Source organism: Lactuca saligna, chromosome 1, assembly GCF_052625555.1.
Source record: "Lactuca saligna cultivar CGN05327 chromosome 1, ASM5262555v1, whole genome shotgun sequence".
In the NCBI taxonomy this organism is placed as follows: Eukaryota; Viridiplantae; Streptophyta; class Magnoliopsida; order Asterales; family Asteraceae; genus Lactuca; species Lactuca saligna.
In genome coordinates this window covers 65,723,024-65,743,887 of record NC_136417.1, presented here as the reverse complement: position 1 = coordinate 65,743,887, position 20,864 = coordinate 65,723,024, and the positions used below count along the sequence as shown (strand labels likewise).

General features: G+C 33.1%; 4 protein-coding genes and 1 non-coding gene across 7 annotated transcripts; 1 reads left to right on the top strand and 4 right to left on the bottom strand.

Annotated features, from left to right (window-relative positions):
• Window positions 1-548: 548 nt before the first annotated feature.
• ARPC4 (binding protein) lies at window positions 549-3,106 on the bottom strand. Of its 3 annotated transcripts, XM_078986837.1 has the most exons (9): window positions 3,018-3,106; window positions 2,818-2,910; window positions 2,136-2,201; window positions 1,744-1,796; window positions 1,583-1,610; window positions 1,424-1,498; window positions 1,136-1,240; window positions 922-1,011; window positions 549-825 (listed from the first exon to the last, which is right to left on the bottom strand). In XM_078986837.1, the coding sequence occupies exons 2-9, from the start codon at window positions 2,818-2,820 to the stop codon at window positions 736-738; spliced, it is 510 nt and encodes a 169-aa protein (XP_078842963.1). In that variant the 5' UTR covers window positions 2,821-2,910; window positions 3,018-3,106; the 3' UTR covers window positions 549-735. The 3 variants fall into 3 exon arrangements, with proteins under 3 accessions (XP_078842963.1, XP_078842966.1, XP_078842972.1); XM_078986840.1 differs by lacking the exons at window positions 2,818-2,910; window positions 3,018-3,106 and adding an exon at window positions 2,618-2,806; XM_078986846.1 differs by lacking the exons at window positions 2,818-2,910; window positions 3,018-3,106 and adding an exon at window positions 2,639-2,806.
• On the bottom strand, window positions 3,012-3,097 carry TRNAY-GUA (transfer RNA tyrosine (anticodon GUA)). Its single transcript is given in 2 exon segments — window positions 3,012-3,047; window positions 3,061-3,097. It is a non-coding gene; the product is annotated as a tRNA-Tyr (tRNA).
• A 1,121-nt stretch (window positions 3,107-4,227) lies between the features above and the next one.
• LOC145038474 (O-fucosyltransferase 1-like) lies at window positions 4,228-9,004 on the top strand. Its single transcript, XM_078986828.1, has 10 exons — window positions 4,228-4,537; window positions 4,629-4,806; window positions 5,113-5,191; window positions 5,299-5,369; window positions 5,492-5,580; window positions 5,670-5,793; window positions 5,898-6,181; window positions 6,359-6,488; window positions 7,693-8,388; window positions 8,806-9,004. The coding sequence occupies exons 1-9, from the start codon at window positions 4,530-4,532 to the stop codon at window positions 8,284-8,286; spliced, it is 1,557 nt and encodes a 518-aa protein (XP_078842954.1). The 5' UTR covers window positions 4,228-4,529; the 3' UTR covers window positions 8,287-8,388; window positions 8,806-9,004.
• Window positions 9,005-9,244: 240 nt separating this feature from the next.
• On the bottom strand, window positions 9,245-11,946 carry LOC145038483 (uncharacterized). The gene is made up of 9 exons (XM_078986834.1): window positions 11,378-11,946; window positions 11,066-11,158; window positions 10,868-10,972; window positions 10,631-10,783; window positions 10,355-10,453; window positions 10,140-10,268; window positions 9,884-10,063; window positions 9,691-9,807; window positions 9,245-9,606 (listed from the first exon to the last, which is right to left on the bottom strand). The coding sequence occupies exons 1-9, from the start codon at window positions 11,741-11,743 to the stop codon at window positions 9,442-9,444; spliced, it is 1,407 nt and encodes a 468-aa protein (XP_078842960.1). The 5' UTR covers window positions 11,744-11,946; the 3' UTR covers window positions 9,245-9,441.
• Window positions 11,947-13,629: 1,683 nt separating this feature from the next.
• LOC145038466 (ubiquitin-associated (UBA)/TS-N domain-containing protein) lies at window positions 13,630-16,721 on the bottom strand. Its single transcript, XM_078986821.1, has 12 exons — window positions 16,417-16,721; window positions 16,168-16,318; window positions 15,828-15,923; window positions 15,497-15,573; window positions 15,245-15,324; window positions 15,070-15,130; window positions 14,755-14,822; window positions 14,575-14,656; window positions 14,371-14,454; window positions 14,227-14,304; window positions 14,019-14,138; window positions 13,630-13,917 (listed from the first exon to the last, which is right to left on the bottom strand). Exons 1-12 carry the CDS (start codon window positions 16,582-16,584, stop codon window positions 13,741-13,743), a joined length of 1,242 nt encoding a protein of 413 aa, XP_078842947.1. The 5' UTR covers window positions 16,585-16,721; the 3' UTR covers window positions 13,630-13,740.
• Between the last annotated feature and the right edge of the window lie 4,143 nt (window positions 16,722-20,864).

The window sequence follows — 20,864 nt, the reverse complement described above, 5'->3', positions numbered from 1 at the left end:
ATAAATAACAAATATTTAAAGTTTTACTATAATTAGAGAGTAAAATAAAATACCATATTCTTGATTAAAGAGGGGTTATTTGTATTAAAGATAAACTCAAAAGAACAATTAAATAAGTTCATATTGAACGGTTGAATTATTCGACCAAAAAATGCATTATCTCCCAACAGAGAAATGTAAACAGTTAGTTCATATTTATTGACCTCCCATTAACTATTGAAAATGGATTTTTTTATACATCTAATCAGCTAAACTCCATCCAATAAAACTGGAAAATTCATAAACGTCTAAAATAACACCATGATGTCACTAATTCACCCCACCCAAGAAATATTGTGTCACATTTGAATTAGAATTGCATCACAACTCAACGGGGAATGCCTCTTTTTCATTAAAAAAAAAACATGAATATGTATATAGCTTACTAGATTAAGTCATGTTTCTGTTAAGTCCATTAAATCCAACAAAATCATCTAATTACTAATAATATCCTGGAATAAACCAATACCATCACTTTTTATGTAGGACAAACAAACACTAGATTAAAATTTACCAAAAATTTTTTTGTAAATTTCCCAAAATGACCCTCGATAAGGGACCTTTCCAACTGTACCCAACTTGAAACAAAATAAATCCACACTACAACAAACATATATGATATAGAAAAAGAAAACATCTGAATAATAGTGTCATGGTTTCATCAAAATACACAAACAAATGGAACTACTTCAGTCCTCAGATGAATTGCTTCAAAAATTCAGTTGCCACTAACCTCCCCCTTGTGTTCATTGACAGTTTTAGTTCACTTATCTCTTTGTCAATATCCTGCAAATCAACACCACATAATAATTATAAACCAGACATGTTTAGAAATTTCAAAATGATTTGAACAAAGATAAATAGAGTTGATTAAAATCTTACTTCCATGAATTGCACAATGAAGTCAATAAGCTTATGCTTCTGCATCTCTTCACAGTGGTAATTAGTGATAAGAAAACTAATATCATAACCCTGAAAAATAAAAATAAAGATATATATATATATATATATATATATATATATATATATATATATATATAGGGTCATAATTAGATTTTATTTAAAGATATGTGAGTGTGTGTAAGTGTGTGTACACCTGTACTGGTTTTCTCCTTAATACTTGAAAAGCTTCTGCCCTCATTGACAAAAATCTAAGGAATTTTTTGGTTAGGATGTTTTCCAGCTCATCTGCCTGCTTCACCTATGCACAAATTAAAAATCAATGAAGGGTAATTTTGTCATTTAACATTATTAACATCCTGATTCCAAAGCTATATTTACATACTAAACAGAAAACTAGAAAGCATGGAATGGAATTCCATTCCAGTAATCTTTTTCCCGAAATAAATTATAATGATGTAAATTAAACATTCAGTGTGATTACCTTGAGGCTTATGCGAAGTGAATTAATAGATGTTTCAATCAAACATTTTTCAGCCTCATTTCGACAAATCACAACCTGCAATGTAGGTATCCACATCAAAATAATGATATAAATAATCAACTGAAAAAAAAAAACAAAAAAACAAGAATCTGTTCTTACAGGATTGAGCAGAAGCTCCAGGCTTGTCCTGTAAATGGTTGAAAAAAATAAGTATATTATAACTCTATTTGACACAAATGGTTTTCTTTACCTCATCCATAAATGATATAAAAATAAACTTTAAAAGAAGAAGAAGAAGAAGCTAATTTGAAGTTACATACTTCATTTCAACTTCGGGTTTATTATGTCTTTCAACTTCTTGACAAGGGAAATTCTGAAACAAGAAAATATAACAACATTAGAGAAACAGTATGCATTAATAGTTACAGAATCCTGTTTCTTTTATCCTTTTTCCTCCCATTAAGTATTGTGTGGATACAGTGTTGTCTGGATAAATAATGTTTAAATAAAAAAGTAAATGAGTAATTCATTGTGCATTAAATATAAAAGATACACCCATATATAGCTTACCAGATTAAGCTCTTAAGTCTTAAGTAAAAAAGAAACAAGACCTAAATGTTCAACTAGAAGCATTTATTGCTTCCAAGATTTTGACTTGAAATCCATAATTCAACAAATAATGTAAAAAACTATGTAGTTTAACATTGTATACCTGCAAACACATGGCAGCCTCTAGAGTGTTTCGTATGCAAGTCAAATACAATCTCAATGAGCTTGCCTGTAAAATATCATGAGTTAATTACAACAAACACACATAAGATACATAAATTTGGCAACAAATCTCCTAAATGGTAGCAAAAACAAGTATTCAAACTCCATTAGAGAGGATATATGAAAAGGAAGAGGAAGAATTGCAGGATATGAAACAAACATAGATCATGTTAGTCATGTCGTTATGTTTCACCTGCATTTAATGATCCTTATGATTAGCAATCATTTACTCATTTCTGGTGAAGTAATTCAGGACACAGAGTAAGTTTTTTGTTCAAATTGTTTATCCTGAACAACGTAAATGCTTATGAAAGATGATTGAGTTCGTCATTAGGTAAAATTTTGAATATAACACTAAATTACTAAAGGCAAAAAAAAAATGTGCATTTAATCACGAAAAGGGATATTAGTACGTATACTTACAGTTTCCTAAGAGTTTCTTACTTTATTTCTGGAGATTCGACTTATTCAGATGAAATGAGGAGAATTGAATAGCTTAACGATACAGATTCGATCAATCTAGGGTTTTGAAAATGAGTGTACGTCGATCAATCTAGGGTTTTGAAAATGTGTGTACGTGTTAAGAGTGAGAGAGATTGCCAAATCGATTATAGATCACTTACCATAGATAGAACGAATAAGAAAGGTGTTGAAGATAATGGATCGAGTTGGGTCAGCAGTGGATTCTCTCCTTTTAATTTCACGTTCAAGAACAACTAAAATTCAAAGAATCAGAAAGGACATCAAAGATGACAAAACTTAAGAAATTCAAAAGGAAAAAATTTCATAAAAAGAGAAAATTTGGAAAGAAAAAAGTTCCGACCTGCCGGATTCGAACCAGCGACCTAAGGATGGCTATGTTACCACTACAGTCCTCCGCTCTACCAACTGAGCTAAGGTCGGCTTGTTGAAATTAACATATAGTTCCAATATATATCAACCTAATATATATATATATATATATATATATATGGATTATTGGTATAATTAATCATGAAAATGTCGATTTCGTCGTAAATTTGGTTACTAAGTATCAAATCATACTAATTTAGAGTTAAAGTTCCAAGATTGTCATCATATAGCCACTAGATCATGTTTCATTCGGTTACAACTTGTCATGTCTATTTGAGATAACGTTTTTATCTGTTCTTTTTCTCTCCTCTTGTATTCAAAGTTCTAGACGGCAAATGTTGCAAAGTCATGTATTTCACAATATATGCAGTACATTTTCATAACACACTATATTTCATAATTTAATTTTTTTTTTGACTTAAAGGTTGTGTTGTAAATTATTCTGAAACTAAAGCACAATAATATACTTTTGTGATATTTTTATTAAAATTCACCCTTCAAAATTATAGTTGTTAAGTCTTGCCTTTTAACCTCCTAAAAAACAAAATGGTTTGGATCTTATTTTTATCTATCATGAAACAATATCCATACTAGGATCTTAGGATTTTAATGTGTGATCTCGTCTTATCTTTTTAGTTTTATTCTACATTTAAGTTTTTAATCTTTTAAACCCTAGAAAATTCTTCATCTATGCTAAAAGAGTTATGTAAATTTATGCATCAATCTTGAAATCACGTCTATAATATTTGCCAATTCAACTAGAAAATCAACCCTTATGGATCACAAGAAACCTCATAAAATATCACTATTTCATCTATCCATCACAAATTAAAAAGAGCATGATGAGCCATAGTTTACCTTTGGCTTTGTGATCTTGTGCCTTGTATATGATAATGATGGTCTTGTTTCTTATTCTACGTAAAATGTTTTTTTCCTCTTAATTTTACTTCTACAAGAATAGTTAAGAAGTTGAAATTATTCCGCAACTTATAATGAAATCTCGCACAAATAAGATAATACAAACAGATTTGAAAAGCTACTTCATTTTGAATGATATGATCTTTACTATAACGATCTTATTGTATCAATTATCAAATAATGAAATATCAAAAGATAAAGTGTCCATCTAAACAGCATTATAAATAATTTTTCCGAATTTTCTCTAATTATCATGGGACTAAATGAAAAAGCTTTCACCAAACTTGCCACATTGCGGATTTATCATTGAAATTCTAGGTTAACAGATGGTGACTCACACCATGCTAGAACCCTGAGAACCCCTCTTCATGATCACCGACATGTGCTCATCGTCATTAAAACTGGAATCCATTTGATTCTCTCCTTGGTTTTCTTAAATTACACTCCAGTATACGTTCATTGATCATCAACATCATCGTTGTTATCGCCACCAGCTATCAGATCCTCCACCAAATCCTTCTCTACTCACTCAGACTCCTCCAGTTCGATCTGGGTATCTCCTGAAATGAGGAGGTAACTAAATGAAACAGTATTTCGTGTGATTTCTGTAACAATTAGTCGTGATTTTAAGATTTTTGATGGTGGGTTTGTGGATCTCACTCAGGCCTGGAGAAGGAATGATGTTGAAGAGACCGTATTATAATCGACACCAGCTGAAACAAGTTAAGGGATTATTCGGCAGATTCACGATTGTGGCTTTTCTGATTGTTATTTTAATCATCTACTTCATCGTCATCTCCACCAGCAAGACCAATTACTTATCGCCAGAATCCCCATCTGAGGTCACTTCTTAACAACTTCCTTTTTATTTTTAACCTTCGTATGCTTGTCAATGTTCAACTGTGATCATGAATTCTAAGCTCCTTTCAAATTATTAGCTGGGGAATTCAGGGGATTTATGTATGGGTTTTTGGATATGTTCAAAGTCGCGATTATCAATTTTCGTTTGCATCATCTTTCCCATTTGACTACCTAAAACTAATTATCAAGCACATATGGGTGTAAAAGTTTCTTGTAGTTTACTTCATCAACCATTTCTTATGCCAAGAACTTTGTAGTTTAACTTGAGTTAAACTTTTTTAAAGCAGATTAATGTGCAGAAACTATGGAATCCTGCTGATTCTGGTGGTTGGAAACCATCATCCACTCCTAGATCTAATTGGCCTCGTATGTGCTCTTGAGGTCCTTAAACTACTTGCCTAAAGTTGTTATAAATTATAATTTAGCTTGATACCTCGAATGATCTTTTGATTTCTAATCTTGAATTTTTTTAGCTCCTCCAAATGAAACCAATGGGTTTCTTCGTGTTCGTTGCAATGGTGGTTTAAATCAGCAAAGAACTGCAGTATGTTCACTATTCTTTCTTTACTAATAATACTACGCTTTATTTAAAATAAAAATATATGAAATTGTTTTGGACACATTCTTATCGAGTTAATTAGGTGAAAATCACATCACTTTATGTAGATTTGTAATGCAGTACTTGCTGCAAGAATTATGAATGCCACCCTTGTGTTGCCTGAGCTGGATACGAATTCTTACTGGCATGATGACAGGTATGAAACTGTCTGACTATTAGTCAAATGTCTAAAATACCCTTAAATAGTGTCAAAATAGGGGAATCTTTACATATGTTTTGGCACAGTGGATTCCAAGGTCTCTATGATGTTGATATTTTTATCAAAGCATTGCGTTATGATGTGCGAATTGTTGAAAGTATTCCTGAAATTCGAAAGAATGGAAAGACAAAGAAGATTAAAGCTTTTCAGGTGTGTTTCCATATTCAGTATTCTTATAGCAACGCCTTTTACCCTTTTTCTCCAAAATGACTATTTTGCCCCTCCTGACCCTCGTTTTCTTTCTATTTTCATAGCTTCGACCCCCTAGAGATGCTTCTATCACTTGGTATACAACAACTGCTTTAGAGAAAATGAAGGAACATGGTGCTATTTATCTCACACCCTTTTCTCATCGATTAGCAGAAGAGATCAATAATCCTGAATATCAACGGTTGAGATGCAGAGTCAACTATCATGCCCTTAGATTTAAGCCACATATCATGCAATTAAGTCAATCAATAGTTGCTAAACTTCGTTCTCAAGGTCACTTCATGTCTATTCATCTTCGGTTTGAAAAGGATATGCTTGCATTTGCAGGGTAAGTTTCCATTTAGTCATATCATTTTTTAGAGATAATCACAAAAATGACTAAATGGGGTGGGTCCCATTTAACAAATTGACCACTTTTTGAACAAAATAACCACTTAAAAGGTGGTTATTTTGTTAAATGGATATTTGTTGTGTGCTAAACTTTTTTGTGTTTTGTTTTTTGCAGATGTTTTGATATATTTTCTCCACATGAACAAAAAGTGTTGATGAAATATCGTAAGGAAAATTTTGCTGAAAAGAAACTTGTTTATAGTGAAAGAAGAGCTATTGGAAAATGTCCTCTAACTCCTGAAGAGGTACACCCTTTACTTTATATTCTCACAATATATTCAATAGTTTTGAATTTTTCTAGATAAAAGTTAACTTCTAAACCATCTTAGGTGTTGTTTCTTTTTGACTTAATGGAGACAGAAACATAACTTAAAACTTAATCTGGTAAACTATATATGAGTGTTTTTGTCTGACTTAATGCTGAAAGAACACTTGATAGATAAAGTTAGAGAAATGAGGGTTTCCCCCCATTAAGTTCAAGCTTTTTACAAATTTGCCCTCATTTAATTTTTTCCTTCCATTTTCCCAAATGTGCCTTCGTTTTGCCTAATATTTTTTGATATCATTTTTCCAGACAACACTGAATGGAAAAAAAAAAGAGTATTTTCTATTTTAATATTGTGTTATACTATCTTCCTTTCATTCCTTGTATTACAATATATTATATTCAATCTCTTTTTCTTATTTTCATTATACTTCAAAATATCTATCCAGTTTACTTCCATAGTGTTTCTTATTAGTACACTGTATTTCAAAAAAAAGTTATCCAATTACAGCACTCGAAAAATTGCCTTATTTGATAGATTTTAACAAAAAAAAGTTAAATAGCACAATACTTCAATAGAAATAAATAAAAGTAGGATGCTCCATTACACAAATAGTTGACAAAATATTTTTCTATTAAAAGACCCTATATTTTGGGTTTTTTACGGATTAAACCTCAACTTTATTTTTTTTCTTAAAAAGACCTTATATTTTTCTATTTTTTCCGAAAAAAAAAATGTCTAATGTGAGGATTTTTTGCAAAAGAAAAAAAAGAAAATCTCCGATAAAGTATCAATATGTTGGGTCAGTTTAAAGTTTAATCCCAACATTTATTTTTTGAATAGAAAAGTCCTGATTATCTAATTTTATACGATAATCTATCATTTTCTATTAAAAAATAAGTACTGTTTTGTAAATTTGGGCAAAATATAAAATAATCACGACTTTTCTGTTCGAAAAATAAAAAATGGGATTAAACTATAATCTGACCCAAAATATCAGGACTTTATCGGAGATTTCCCAAAAAAAAAAAAGTTGAAGCTTTTTTTATGGAAAAAAATTACCTATAAACCTCTGCTAAAAGGGCAAAATTGGAACCCCCTTCCCCCAATATAGGGTGTTTTACAATATTAACCGATAAATTAGAAAATCCAAAAATTGAAAATACATTGCTATTTCTTATAGGTTGGTCTTGTGTTACGGGCAATGGGATTCGACAATTCGACCCGAATATATCTTGCAGCCGGCGAACTATTCGGTGGTGATCGCTTCATGAAGCCATTCAGAGCCATCTTCCCAAAACTCCAAAACCACACAACACTTGTAGACACTGACACTGACTCATCAAATTCAAACGACTTATTAACCGATAACACACAAGGCTTAATCGGTTCAGCCGTTGACTACATGGTCTGTCTGCTTTCAGACATTTTCATGCCAACTTATGACGGCCCAAGCAACTTTGCAAACAACCTTCTTGGCCACCGCTTGTACTACGGTTTCCGCTCAAATATCCGGCCTGACCGCAAAAATCTTGCACCGCTTTTTATTAAGAGGGAGGCGGAGGGGGAGTTTGTGGGGTTTGAGGCGGCGGTTAGGCGGGTGATGGGGCGGACGAATTTTGGTGGGCCCCATCAACGGGTGTCGCCGGAGAGTTTTTATACGAATTCTTGGCCGGAGTGTTTTTGTAGGGCGGGGGTGGTGGGAGGGGAGGATGGGTGTCCGCCGGAGAATATGATGGAGGTGTTGGAGGAGCGGTTGATGAATGTGAGTTCGTAGATGTGTTGTTGTAATGGTTATTTTAGTCTTTTTGGTGTAGGAAAATGATGATGAGAAGTTATCGTGGAATGGGTTATGCTGACATCTAGTAGAGAAACTAAGGTATGTTTTATTTTTATTGTTTATTCTTGTGTGTGAAAAATGATTAGATAATCAGTTGTAAAATTGGGTTTTGGAATTTGGAGATAGTATGTGGATGTGCTTTTGTTGATTTTTTTTTCAATATGTTATTCTTTTTCATTACATCTTGAAATGGAATGAAATATTGCAGTAAAACATATATTTTTAGTTAAGGAGTTTTATTGACACATCTTTTTTAAAGAAAGGTCGTTATTTTAATTTACAGTTCGTTTTTTTTTAAAAAAAATTTAACTGAAATATGGGTTTTAATGAGCTTTTATGAAGTTTAATTTATGAATAAAAACTCCGTGAATTGTAATTAAAATAAATTTAGGGCAGATAGGTGTGTGAAAAAAGAAATATGTTTGTTTTTATGGTTGATGATATATTTGATTTCAGGTTTTTAGCAGAAAAATATGGAGAAATGATGGATGGTAACAAAAGCTTACAGAAGAATGAATGGAGGAGAATAATGGTGTTCTTTTGTTGTTTTAAATGTGTGTGCATTATTGTGCTATATATCAACAAGATTACATGATACAAACATTACATATATTTTAGAAAGGTTTCTATTCTAATTTTACTTTTTTTTTTCTTATGAATGATAGTTACTTGTAATTATTATAACACCTAATGAGTGATATTTTGAATATTTAATCAATTTGATGCATCGATAGGAAAAGCAAAAACAACACGTGGTGGTTTTTATGTATATTTGCATCTTTTAATATCTATTACCCTTTTTCCCAACCAAATGAAGCTTCGTATTTGCATCTTTTGCTTATATATACATAAAAAAAATACATCAAAACAAAACGATACACGTACACACACCGAGTTGTCTTGTCAATATAAAGTTAATTCAATACTAGTAAATTACTATAACACCCCTGCGTGCTATACTTGTCAACCAATTTACAAAACATGGGTTATGTAAAAATAATCAAAAACAAAAACAATAAAAAAAAAAAAAAAAACCTTGAAATGATGTATATAGTCTAAACAATACAAGATTAATAAAAAGGTAACAGAAAATCAAAGAAGTGGATGAGAACGTAGCTTATTTGCGACATAGAGCAAATGACTAATATTTGTGGATGGATAGCTTTGGAGCAACTTAAGATTAGCTGTGAAATCTCCCGCAAGCAAACGTCTCCTCACAAGAATCAACATCGCACAGCATACCCTAAGAAGTGTCTCCTGCAATATATTTTATTTATTTACTTTTATATTTATTATAAATACCCACAAACATATTATATAGTATTAAGTTTCTACCAATACCTGTGGACCTTCGGGATCACTTAAAAGTGTGTCCCATATATGAAGAATGTCTGCAAAATTGAATTCCTGAGTCAACAGGAGTGTAATCCATCTAAATGCATAGAATTGCGGATTCACCTGTCATTATAAATGTCAACAAGATTAAGATTGTTGTTAAAAATAAAGCATTAGAAAATTTTATAAATTTTCTTACTTTTGTTGTGTGTTCAAGATGTCTCCATAGCTCTTCATCATGGTCTTTTAAAAGTTGTGACATTTTTGAAATTGTTGAACGGATGCCAACAACACTATTATCAAGTTGCTTACAGAAATTATCACGAACACCACTTAATAACTCAACAAAACAAAAGAATGTATCCGCTTCAGCATTCCCCTGCAGCACAATTACAAATTTGCCCTTGTTTACTTTTCCCTTAATGGAAAATCACATATTTAGAGTTTACACTTACCACAAAATCCTCATTGGGATCATTCTTGAACACATAGAACAAAGGAGCCAAAATTTCATTCATCCCTTGCACATATCGTATCCCAGGGTTCAATTTCGCATATACAATCAGTATATTTTTCAAAGCATCCTGAAATTAAAATGCTATTTTCATCATTTCATATGTTGATAAGATCAAAATGTGTCAAAAGTCAAAACGTTTGACCAGTTAATTACCTGATTAGCTTTTGCAGAAGCAGTGTCACCAGAGAAAAAATGCATGTCTGGATGAGTTCGCTTCACATCACGATCTATTTGCTCAATGATCTCAGTGTCCTACACAATTAGGGGAAGTAATAAAGAATGCATAATATCAAGAAAAATTGAAGCTTTTACTCGATATCATTCAAGCAAAAAGGATTACTTATTATCTTTGTTATTCTGTTCAGGCGACTTATGTTATTAATAACTAAAAGAATCATTTCATCAAAAGTATGTTGCTGAAGAGTATACCTGAAAGAATTGGTTCCATACACTTGTTTTCCCTAGACTCAGAGGGTGCTCATCCTCAGGTATCTCGGACCTTGAGAGTAAACCCTTGCCCTCTTTTGTCTTTTCACCATTTTGAGAAGATGTAGACTCTTCCAATTTTCTAGTGACTTCTGACTGACTAGCCACAATGATATCATGAGTGTTTCATATATGTGATCAAAAAGCTCTTCAAGTAGTGTAATTTTAACTAAAACTTACTGGATTCTTCAAAAGATCTTCTTTAAAATGCTTGTATTGAGACCTTTTCTTGGCCAATTCTGATGACCAAAGCCCCTTGTCACTGGGAAGATATGATAACAACAGCTGAAAACATGCACATATTACAAATTAATCTTCCTATTCCAGAACTAGGATAGAAATCATAAAGAAAATGTCTACAGTAGAAAGTAACCGAACCTTCCAAACAGTGGATCGAATACCAGCACCATCTGGAATACCCAGTGAAGCAAGTTTTTTCAGCTCTACCATATTTATGATCTTCCTCGAAAGCTTTATTACAGAGAAGAAAACATATGAATCAGATTAACAGGTCAAGGAACATATTGGTTTGTTATCATTGTTCCTTCTTAATTTCAATATGAGCACATTTAGATTACCATAACACTCAATTAATCTTCTGTTCCTTATTGAATTAACAAGGTTGAACAAATTACAAGTTTACAACCCTAAATAACCAAATTCTAACTGCGTATGTAAACAATTTCTAACCTCTTGTGATAGCTGTGCCTGGCGAGAATCGTCTTCAACATGAGAACTAACGTCATTACCACTACTATCGCTACTGGTCAACGGATCCTTAACTTCCGTCCTCGGAGCCGGAGCTGGAGCTGGTTTAGAAGGGGATTCGGGTCTAATTACACTGGGCGACGGCAACGATTCACGCGGTTCGTTCATAGAAGAATCCGAGGAAGTAACGGAGGGAGGTTTGGAAGGGTAGGTATCGATGCGATCGGCGTGCGACGGTGATCGAGACGGCGACGATTGGGATTGCGATTTAGGTGGTGAAGGAGTGGTTGTGGTCGGAGCAGACCACATGGAATTGTTGAGCCAATCAGGTACTCGTTTATTCACCATGTTCTTCGATCTTTTTCGAGATCTTCGCTAGGGTTTGGAGGAATTGTGTGTGTGTGGATTGTTCTTCCGATTTTTGTGACAGATGTGAGACTGTGGTCTTTGTGTCATCGTCTTCTTCGTGGAAACTGGTCACATGCCAAATTCGTGCTCGAAACCATGATGGTTTGTACTTTGGTTTCTACAGCCACGTGACACTCCAAATTCAGTTAAACTTCACTTTGCAACAACAGAATCAACGTTATACAGTAGAGTTGGGAAAAAAAAAAATTTACTTAAAAACAAATAAACTAGTTTGAGTATGAAATTTCTAACATGTTCAACTATGATTATGATACAATACGAAAATTAATTGTGTAGAGTTATGGTTAAATTGAAATTTGAAACTTTTCTATTTATTTATTTATACGTAGGTTTTTCAATTTTTTTTTTAGGTAAATTGGATGTCTATGTTAAAATTTTCATTTTTGATTTTTTATTATATCTTTTTTATTATACCTTGCACGTTCTCTTCACATCCCAACTCCTACTCTTTCAATCAATCTAATGTTTCAAAAACTTGTTAAGCCAATACAAAATCAATAGGAAATAAAAGAGCTGACACAATATGGAAATTAAATGAAAAAATGTTAAGATTCGCCTCTTTTAACTCGTTTAATGTTTCAACTTAACACGACACAATACGTTTACAAGTCTAGTTGAGGGTAGCAAGATTGTTATCAATGTACCCGATATAAAAAACCATAATTCATGTTTTACCTTTTAATCAAAAATAGAATATGTAATATATTGAATAAAACAGTCTCATATCATCAATTACATGAGATGATAACATTATTTCTATCAAATTATTCTTTTCATTGTCGTCTTGAAAATCTACCATTATTTTTTTTGGAACAACAATAAGATCTTATCGAGAAGGACTAAGGAGAAACTAGAAAAAGTATTCATACATCAAATTGTTTTAAAAACCAACCTATCGTTTGTAAGCCAAAAAAAACTCATTTTAATCTATCTTTTAAGCCTACATGAAAGCCAAAAGAAATGAGTAACAATATTAGGAAAAAAAAAACATCATTTCTTGGTTTTGAATAACCAAAAAGGGTCTCATTCCCAATCTCCATAAAGCCCAAAAAAATGTTAGGTCGACTGTATCAAAGCAGTACTTGATAGTATTGGTACCCAACTAGTGATAGGTCGTCTTCAACGGGTCAAAAATCATGAGATTGTAAAAGGGTAATGTCCTACCATTTAAGCATTTTGTCTCACTACTCTTTAACGAGAATGCATTTGATAAAGAGATGATATGTTGTCTCAGTCTCTTCTTCACAAATGGACAAAGCGTCCAAATCGACCATTATTGTTTTGATATTTTGGTTAAAGTCGATGACTAAATAATACAAAACTTTGAACGAAATGTATAGATTTAAGAATGAAATATCAATGTGCATATAAGTTGTTTAAAAAATAAAAAGATACAAAAATAGTCTCTCCCTTTTCTCAAGCTACTAAAACGCTATTTGAAGTTTTTTCTCTTTAACACTTCAGCTATACATAGTCTGTTTCGTTTTTTACTTAATCTAGGCAAAATAATACAAGGGTTAAGCCAAAAAAAACATGGCTTAAATGCTTAATATATTTAGACGCCATCTCTTTACCTATTTTCCCTTCTTATTATTATTATTTTTTTCCACACATCTTATTTTGATCAAAGTTGATGAACATTGTTAAACTACTAAATACCATGAACATTGGTTTCTAAAATTATCTCATTCACTCAATTTATTGTGTTAAAAAAAGAGACATGCTAATGTATTCAACACTTTACTCAGACAGACATCATTACACATTAACCCAAAAAAAAAAAAAAAAAAAAAAAAAAAAAACAGTTGCAATCATGACTATTTTTAACAAAGTAGTTTTTCAAGAGTATTTAACACGAATCAATCCAAGATTGATGATGTAATTAGTAAATTTAAAACATGAGATAAGATGAAAATTCAAAGCACCCCAAAAAAGGGATTATTTATGGCACTGTTCAGTTCTGTTCCAGCTGAATTCAGCACTGCTCTGTCGATTTTGTCTCTAGCCAGAAACAAGAATTCCCCCCCTTCAATTTTTTCAAATCCACACAGCTCAAGAAACTTAATCCCACCTTCCAATTTCCCCACTCTATCCTGTTAAATGTAAAAAAAATACCAATTTCTTTATTATAAGACAAATTTTTTTAAAGTGCAAGAATTCTTATTTATTTATTTATTTATAAAAGTTGTGAGACCTGAAAGGCAGCATTGCTAAGTCTGATCTTGCGGAATTTCTCTTCGTCTGGCTTTGTTGCAGCGTTCTTGATGTAAGTCAACAGGGTGTTGAATGCTGTCTTCACTTTTGCCTCGTCATCCTAGTATACATCAAACAGTTTAAATTAAAATATAAAATTACCATATAACCTCAAAACCCAATTTTATATATTTTTATTGTTTGTTTACCTTATTGCTTTGCTTAAGAGATCTTAAACACTCTCTCATTTGCTCAGATTTTGTAGCAGGCCTGATCGGCAATGAACTCTGTAATTAAAAAAAAAAACAATATTTTTATTAAATGTTAAAAAAAAATAATAAAAAAAATAATACCTTCTTTTCCTCAACTACAGGTGCAGAAGGTTTAGGTGCAGTGGGGTCTTCTGCAGGCAATCCAAGCTTCCTCCTCCTTTCAGCCTGGAAAAAGTCATATATACAAAATTAGTTTCAGAAAAAAAAAAATCATAAAAAACCAGATTTATAGTAATAATTAATTAATTATTAATCATTATTATTGTTATATTAAGAGTTTAAGACCTTATCTTCTTCCAACTTTTGTCTGATTTTTTCTCTAGCTCTTCTTTCCTCTTCTTTTTCTGCTTTACGCAAGGCTATAATACTGCAAAATACAATTAAAAATTTCCTTTAGGAAATAGGAATATAAAAATAAATATTTTGGAATAAAAAAATTAAAAAAAAGAGAGAGAATGAAGTTACCGTTTTCTTTCATTTTCTTCCTCCATGCGTTTTGCTTCAAGTAGTTCCTTCCCAATTCGTATCCGCTCCTAAAGATAATTTTATATTAAGTACATGATACAAAATGACGTAAATACCCTTCTACTTTATTAAAACTTAAAAGAGAAGAACAAATTACACATTCTACTTGGAATGTTGGATGAAACTATGTAAAGACTTTCACTAAATGAAGGCCACTTTAAGAACCAAGAGTGTACATGTATTATTTAACACAATTTTACAAAACTGAAATTAAGTTTTGGGATTATTTATCTTTCAAGAAAAAGAAATAATTACCTTCTCTCTTTCTCTTTCCATTCTCTTTTCTTCCTCCTCTTTCTTTTTGCGTGCTCTCTCCCTTAAATATAAACAAAGACCAAAATATGAGTTAACTAAATAAGTAGAATAAAAAAAATAAAACATTTTCAAAATTTTTAATAAACGGATAAAGAAAGAAGAATAAAAATTATACTTCAGTTCTTGTGCTTTTGCTTTTCTTTCTTCAGGTGTAAGAGAAGGCTTTGAAGGCTCTGATTTACTCTTGGCAGACACCTTAGCAAAGAGTAACATAAAACTTAGTAAAAAAGTGAGCTTGATAAATTATTTTCCCAATTGATACTATAAAAGAAAAAGAAGTTTAAACAGATACATGTTAAATATTAATAAAATGAGTTCTTGGAATAAGCAATGTTAAGTGAGTATGAGAGAAAAAGGGTAAGAGTACCAAAGGCATTTGATCTATGTCTGCATCTTCTTCATGTTCAACAATCCAATTTGCAGCAGCCTCAAGACTTGAGTTACCTAGAAACAAATGTGTTAGATAAAAGCAATATGTAAAAGCTAGATCAGACAATACTAAGCTGAAGGAATTCGTAAAAATATAAGTATAAAATACAAAGAAAGAACTGATAACCACTTCAGTTTAGCCAGCTGCTATATAGCAAAAATCTAATTCCATTGAGTATAGAGTATAGTAACCTTAGTTAAATGGTACAGAAGCATGGATAGAAATAGTCTGGAAAGAAACCTTGAATCAAAGACTTCAGCCCACTCACCAGAGAAATGAAGTGCCCGGGTTGATCTTTCCTTTGAGAAACCCATTGATTCAAGCTCCTCTAGTAGCTTTAAGTCAACATCAGGAACAACCATTTCTAAGAAAAAAACATGTAACAAAACTAGACATTAGCTGGAAAAATCATGAATGCTGAAACAAAAAAAGACCAAAGAATCATATATTAGTTCATCTAAGTTACTTAGATCAAGATTAAGACAATTTTGTAATCAAATGGTTCTTATTTCCAAAAAAAATTGAGTGGAATCAACTCCAAATCTTCAGAAAGAATTGACAAGTAGAACAAAAAACAACCAAGAAGCAAAGAGGCAAATGTTTAGTACCCTCTGGTTCGCCAGTAGTACTAGCATCCACCATATCCACATCATCACTACTCTGATTCTTCGGAACCTCCAAAGTAATCGGCTTTGCGGTCTCCGAAGTCTTGTCTGAAAATTCAGTATGTCCAGTCCTCTTGGTATGCAGATCACTCTCCTGATAGAAAGAAATAAGAAATCGATATCAGATTCATCGATCAGCGATACATGGCAATCAACTAGCTCATACAAAAACTAAATTACATAAATACGTACGGTTTTAGAGCGGCAGGGTTTGCCACAGGTGGAACAGACTAGGTTAAGAACGGCTTCGGTCGATTCAGAGAAATCGGTATGCTTGGTGAGTTCTGCGTGTTCTTGTGCTTCTTCAACCGATTTCAGTAGAGTTCCGCAATCTCCGCACTTGAGTGATACTCCTGCCATTGTTACACCAGCGGCGATAGCAGTTGCCGGTATGATTTTACGGCGATCTAGGGAGGCGTATATACGGTGGTTTGGATTTGGAGTTTGGGAATATTGGGTTCGATTCGTTTACCCGTCGCTAGGCAAAGAACCAATTCGGGCCTTTCTTGTTTATATGATGAAACTGATACCCATCCGACCCGACCCGACCCGGATCTTCTTTTTTTTTTTTTTTTTTAAATCTTTGTTTCTTCCCCAAGCCATCTTCCAGTAATTCAATATGATTCTCAAAATGATGAGATAAACGAGATGAAGTTAATTTTATTAACATTCTAATTCTAATTTATTTTTAAGGTAGTTTAGAGGGTGTTTGGATAAATTAGTTTATAGATTATTAATTTATTATTTATTAGTTTATTAAAATACGTATTAAACAATAAGCAAAAAACAAGTGATGCTTATTAAAATCATCTTATTTAACTTATCTCTATCACAATAAACTGATTTTTAGAGCATTGGGTATGGGCCGGTGTTATAACGCATTCTTACATGCTACATCAGCCTTAACACCACCATAACATCATGTAGGAAATGGTGTTTCAATATTAGAACTTGTTAAGAGGTAGAAAAAGGTTGAGAGAAAGAGGAAGAGAAATGATTTTTATTGGTTCTTATTCTCGTTTTGATACATTGTAACGCCCACAATATGCAACATAACAAGAAGGGGGGGGGGGGGGGGGGGGGGGGCAACGAGATGCAACGTCGTTTTGGGCGTCCACCTCAGCCACACCGAGTTTCAATGAGATCCATACCTTACACTCTTATGGATTCTCATATAAACACTTAAACTTAGTTTATTATGGTGGAAATAAGCAATAACCAATAAACACCCCTATAAACACCCTTTTTTCCCTATCTAAACACCCTCTTAATATGGTATAAATATATAGTAAGTTTGATATGAAAAAAAAACTCAATATAAACATATTATTCGTATTTATGATCATATGTTATGTTTTTTTCATCTAAATATCATATAAAATAACATGTTATGTAGCTGTAATCTTTGAAAATTAAAATGAAGTTACAAATTTTAGTAGAGCTAATGTCATAAAGACCCTCAAGTTTGCATGAAATTATTGGATTTACCCAAAGTTCAAATTTATGTCCATTTTTACCTCAAACTTGCATTCAATTGTTTATTTTTTTTTATTATTTTTTTTGCCTATTCACCAGTTTCCCTTTAATCAACCGGTTACCACTTGATTAGCCGGAAAGCTCGTTAATGTCGTTTGGGAGAAAACCCCAAGTCCGTTAGGGATGTTAAAATGTCGCATCCCCATCCTCCATCTATATCCCGATCACTTTTCACCTTTTTGTAAATCGTCGACTGAAACTTTGTATACACAGAGAATAAAACTTAACAAAAGAGGGTTTTCTTGGAGAAGATTTGGTAAAATTGTTCTTCAAAATGTAAGGTTTTTACAGGCCATGATCTTTTTGTGTTTTCAACATTTCCTGAAACGGGTTCTTAAACTTATTGTGTTTATGCAGAAGGACGTAATGGCTTCATCAGACAAAGGGTAAGTTGACCCCTTTGCTAGCATACATGAGCCATTTTCTTGCTTGAATGAAATGGATTTTGAGCTCCACGGCATTTACATGGACCACGAACCAAAGGAAGAATGTGTGACCTCACTTGATAAATGTAAGGATATCTTCCTAAATTTTCTATTAAGCGATGAAAACCTACACAATTCTAGTATGGCAGTTGAAATCAGAGCACAAGTGTACCATTCTACTGATTGGCAGAGCGATGAAGACGAATAGGAGGTATGAAAAAACAACTATAGAATCCATGACCTAACCATCAAGTGTGACAAGATGGTACCTGTGACATCCCCAAAATCACGGCCAGAAAAGACCGATTTTGTTTATGCTTTATGAAAATCAGAGTACTTCATTTTATAAAAAGGTTGCGGAATTTGTTCCCAGAAAAACACGATAAATACGTTATTAAAACATTTTCGAAGAAACGTATTTTTATTCATCTTAAAACGTTTGGGATGTCATCGTTAATACAGAAACATAAGCATAAAGAGAACTTACATTTATTTACACTAGTGATCTACATCTCTTTAAATCTCTCAGTGTAATGTCACTTCATTTCGTCACCTGTGGTATACATAAACTGAGTGGGTCAGGTTGGGAAACCTGGTGAGTACATAGGGTTTTCAACCCACAATAATATAATTATTATGTTTAATCAAACAATCAACCCAATTACCCATCCCCATTATCTTCTTTACTCTTTAAGGATTTATCCTAAGAGTCATCTATCCTTCATTCGTTTATTCCGAAGTCCCTTACTTCCAGGGTTCTAGGACTGGCACTAAATCCATAACTGCCGATGTTAGTTCGTAAAGCACTAATTCCATAGCTGCTATATCCTACTCATCGGGTACTAAATCCATAGCTACCAGCGTTCAACAGGTACTAAGCCCATAGCTACCAATTCCTACAGGTACTAAATCCATAGCTACCAGTGTCTAACTAATAGGTACTAAGTCCATAGCTACCAATTTCTAACAGGTACTAAATCCATAGCTACCAGCGTTCAACAGGTATTAAGTCCATAACTACCGGTGTTTGTCCCATAGGCACTAAGTCTATAGCTGCCAATGTATACTCACGTCATCTTCTATCTCTCATCATCTATCTACCCATCATCATACCCCACATATTCATATATATAAAATACTTATACAGTTTAAATCCTTTAAAACATGTATAAAACGTTCATCCAACATAGACAACAAGTATTCAGATAATATGCACACATAGCACGTAGTTTATACTAAATACTTCATATCTATGTGTAATATGAAAGGGACTATGCACTCACAACACGTAAACTATATAATAAATACTTCATATCTATGTGTAAGATGAAAGGGACCATGCACTCACCTGAGAAGGTGGTGACTCGGTACTCGGACAGCGCTTCGTTTACTTTAAAATAATTTCCTTCGACGAAACCTAGTATTATCACCAATAGATTTTAGTCTATTATTCGCCGAGACTAATTAATAGTCTAGCTATTATTACTATTATATAAGCGTTAAAAAAAAATTACTTATATAACCCATAATAATAGCCCAAGTATTTATTATATGTTCTTAATAACGTTAATATAATTAAATAAAAACTATATTAAAAATAGCGTAGGCGTAACTCACTTACAGCGGGTTTTATAGAAAACCATGCTTTGCTTGGAGCAGCGTTTCTGAGCCGAAAAGCTCTTCTTTTCGGAGTCGTTGAGCACTCCGGGGCTTCCGCCTCGTGCTAGGGAGGTTCCCTAGGCTTTTCGGGGGATTTCGGGGCTAGAGAGAGGTTCTAGAGAGAGAGTAAAGAGAAGAAAGAATGGGAAAGGTGTGAAGAAAATGAGGGTGGGAGAGGTGGTATTTATAGGGTGAAAATGGCTGAACTTGGTGACACATGTCACCATCTAGTGGCAAGACTTGGGGAGAAAGCAATGGCCAAGATTGTGCCACATCACCCATTTTCGCACAACACACTTCCGACTTCTAAAATCCGTAACTTTCACATACGACCTCCGTTTTTGACGTTCTTTATATCCACGCGTAGGTAAAAATAATATCTACAACTTTCATTTTGACTCCGTCGGCTAATTCTCGACCGATCTTAAATTTAACAGTACGAGGCGTTTAGACTGTTAAATGACCGCGAAGAATTCGTAACTCCTTCATACGGACTCCATTTTCGTCTGTCTTTTTACCGTTGAGTTCCTATTAATGAGATCTTCAACTCTCATTTATTTCACATAAGCCAAAAACCGCTCGAACTAAAATTCGAGTTTCGGGTTGTACACTGCTAAGCCGAATCTTAGAAAAATCATAACTTCCTCATACGAAGTCAGATTTGGGCGTTCTTTTTATCGACGCTCTTAGTTTAACATATTCTACGACTTTTGTTTAGATTTCTAAGGCTAAAAAGTCTTCTATCGTAAATTCACTATTTATGTCTTCCGGTGCCGTGCCGGTTTTGCCGTAAAACTTCGGCGGGCCATAACTTCTTCGTTATAACTCGGATTTCGGCGTTCTTTATATGTACGGAAACCTTGTGACATATTCTAAAACTTGGTTAAGACTATTCATTCTAAATAATCTTTTGTTGAAAAGTCATTTTTGACCCCTATTGCCTCTAAATTGACTAGCCCGGATCTGCGGGCGTTACAGTACCAAAGCTTGGTAACATCTTTGAATCCCTTACACAACTGA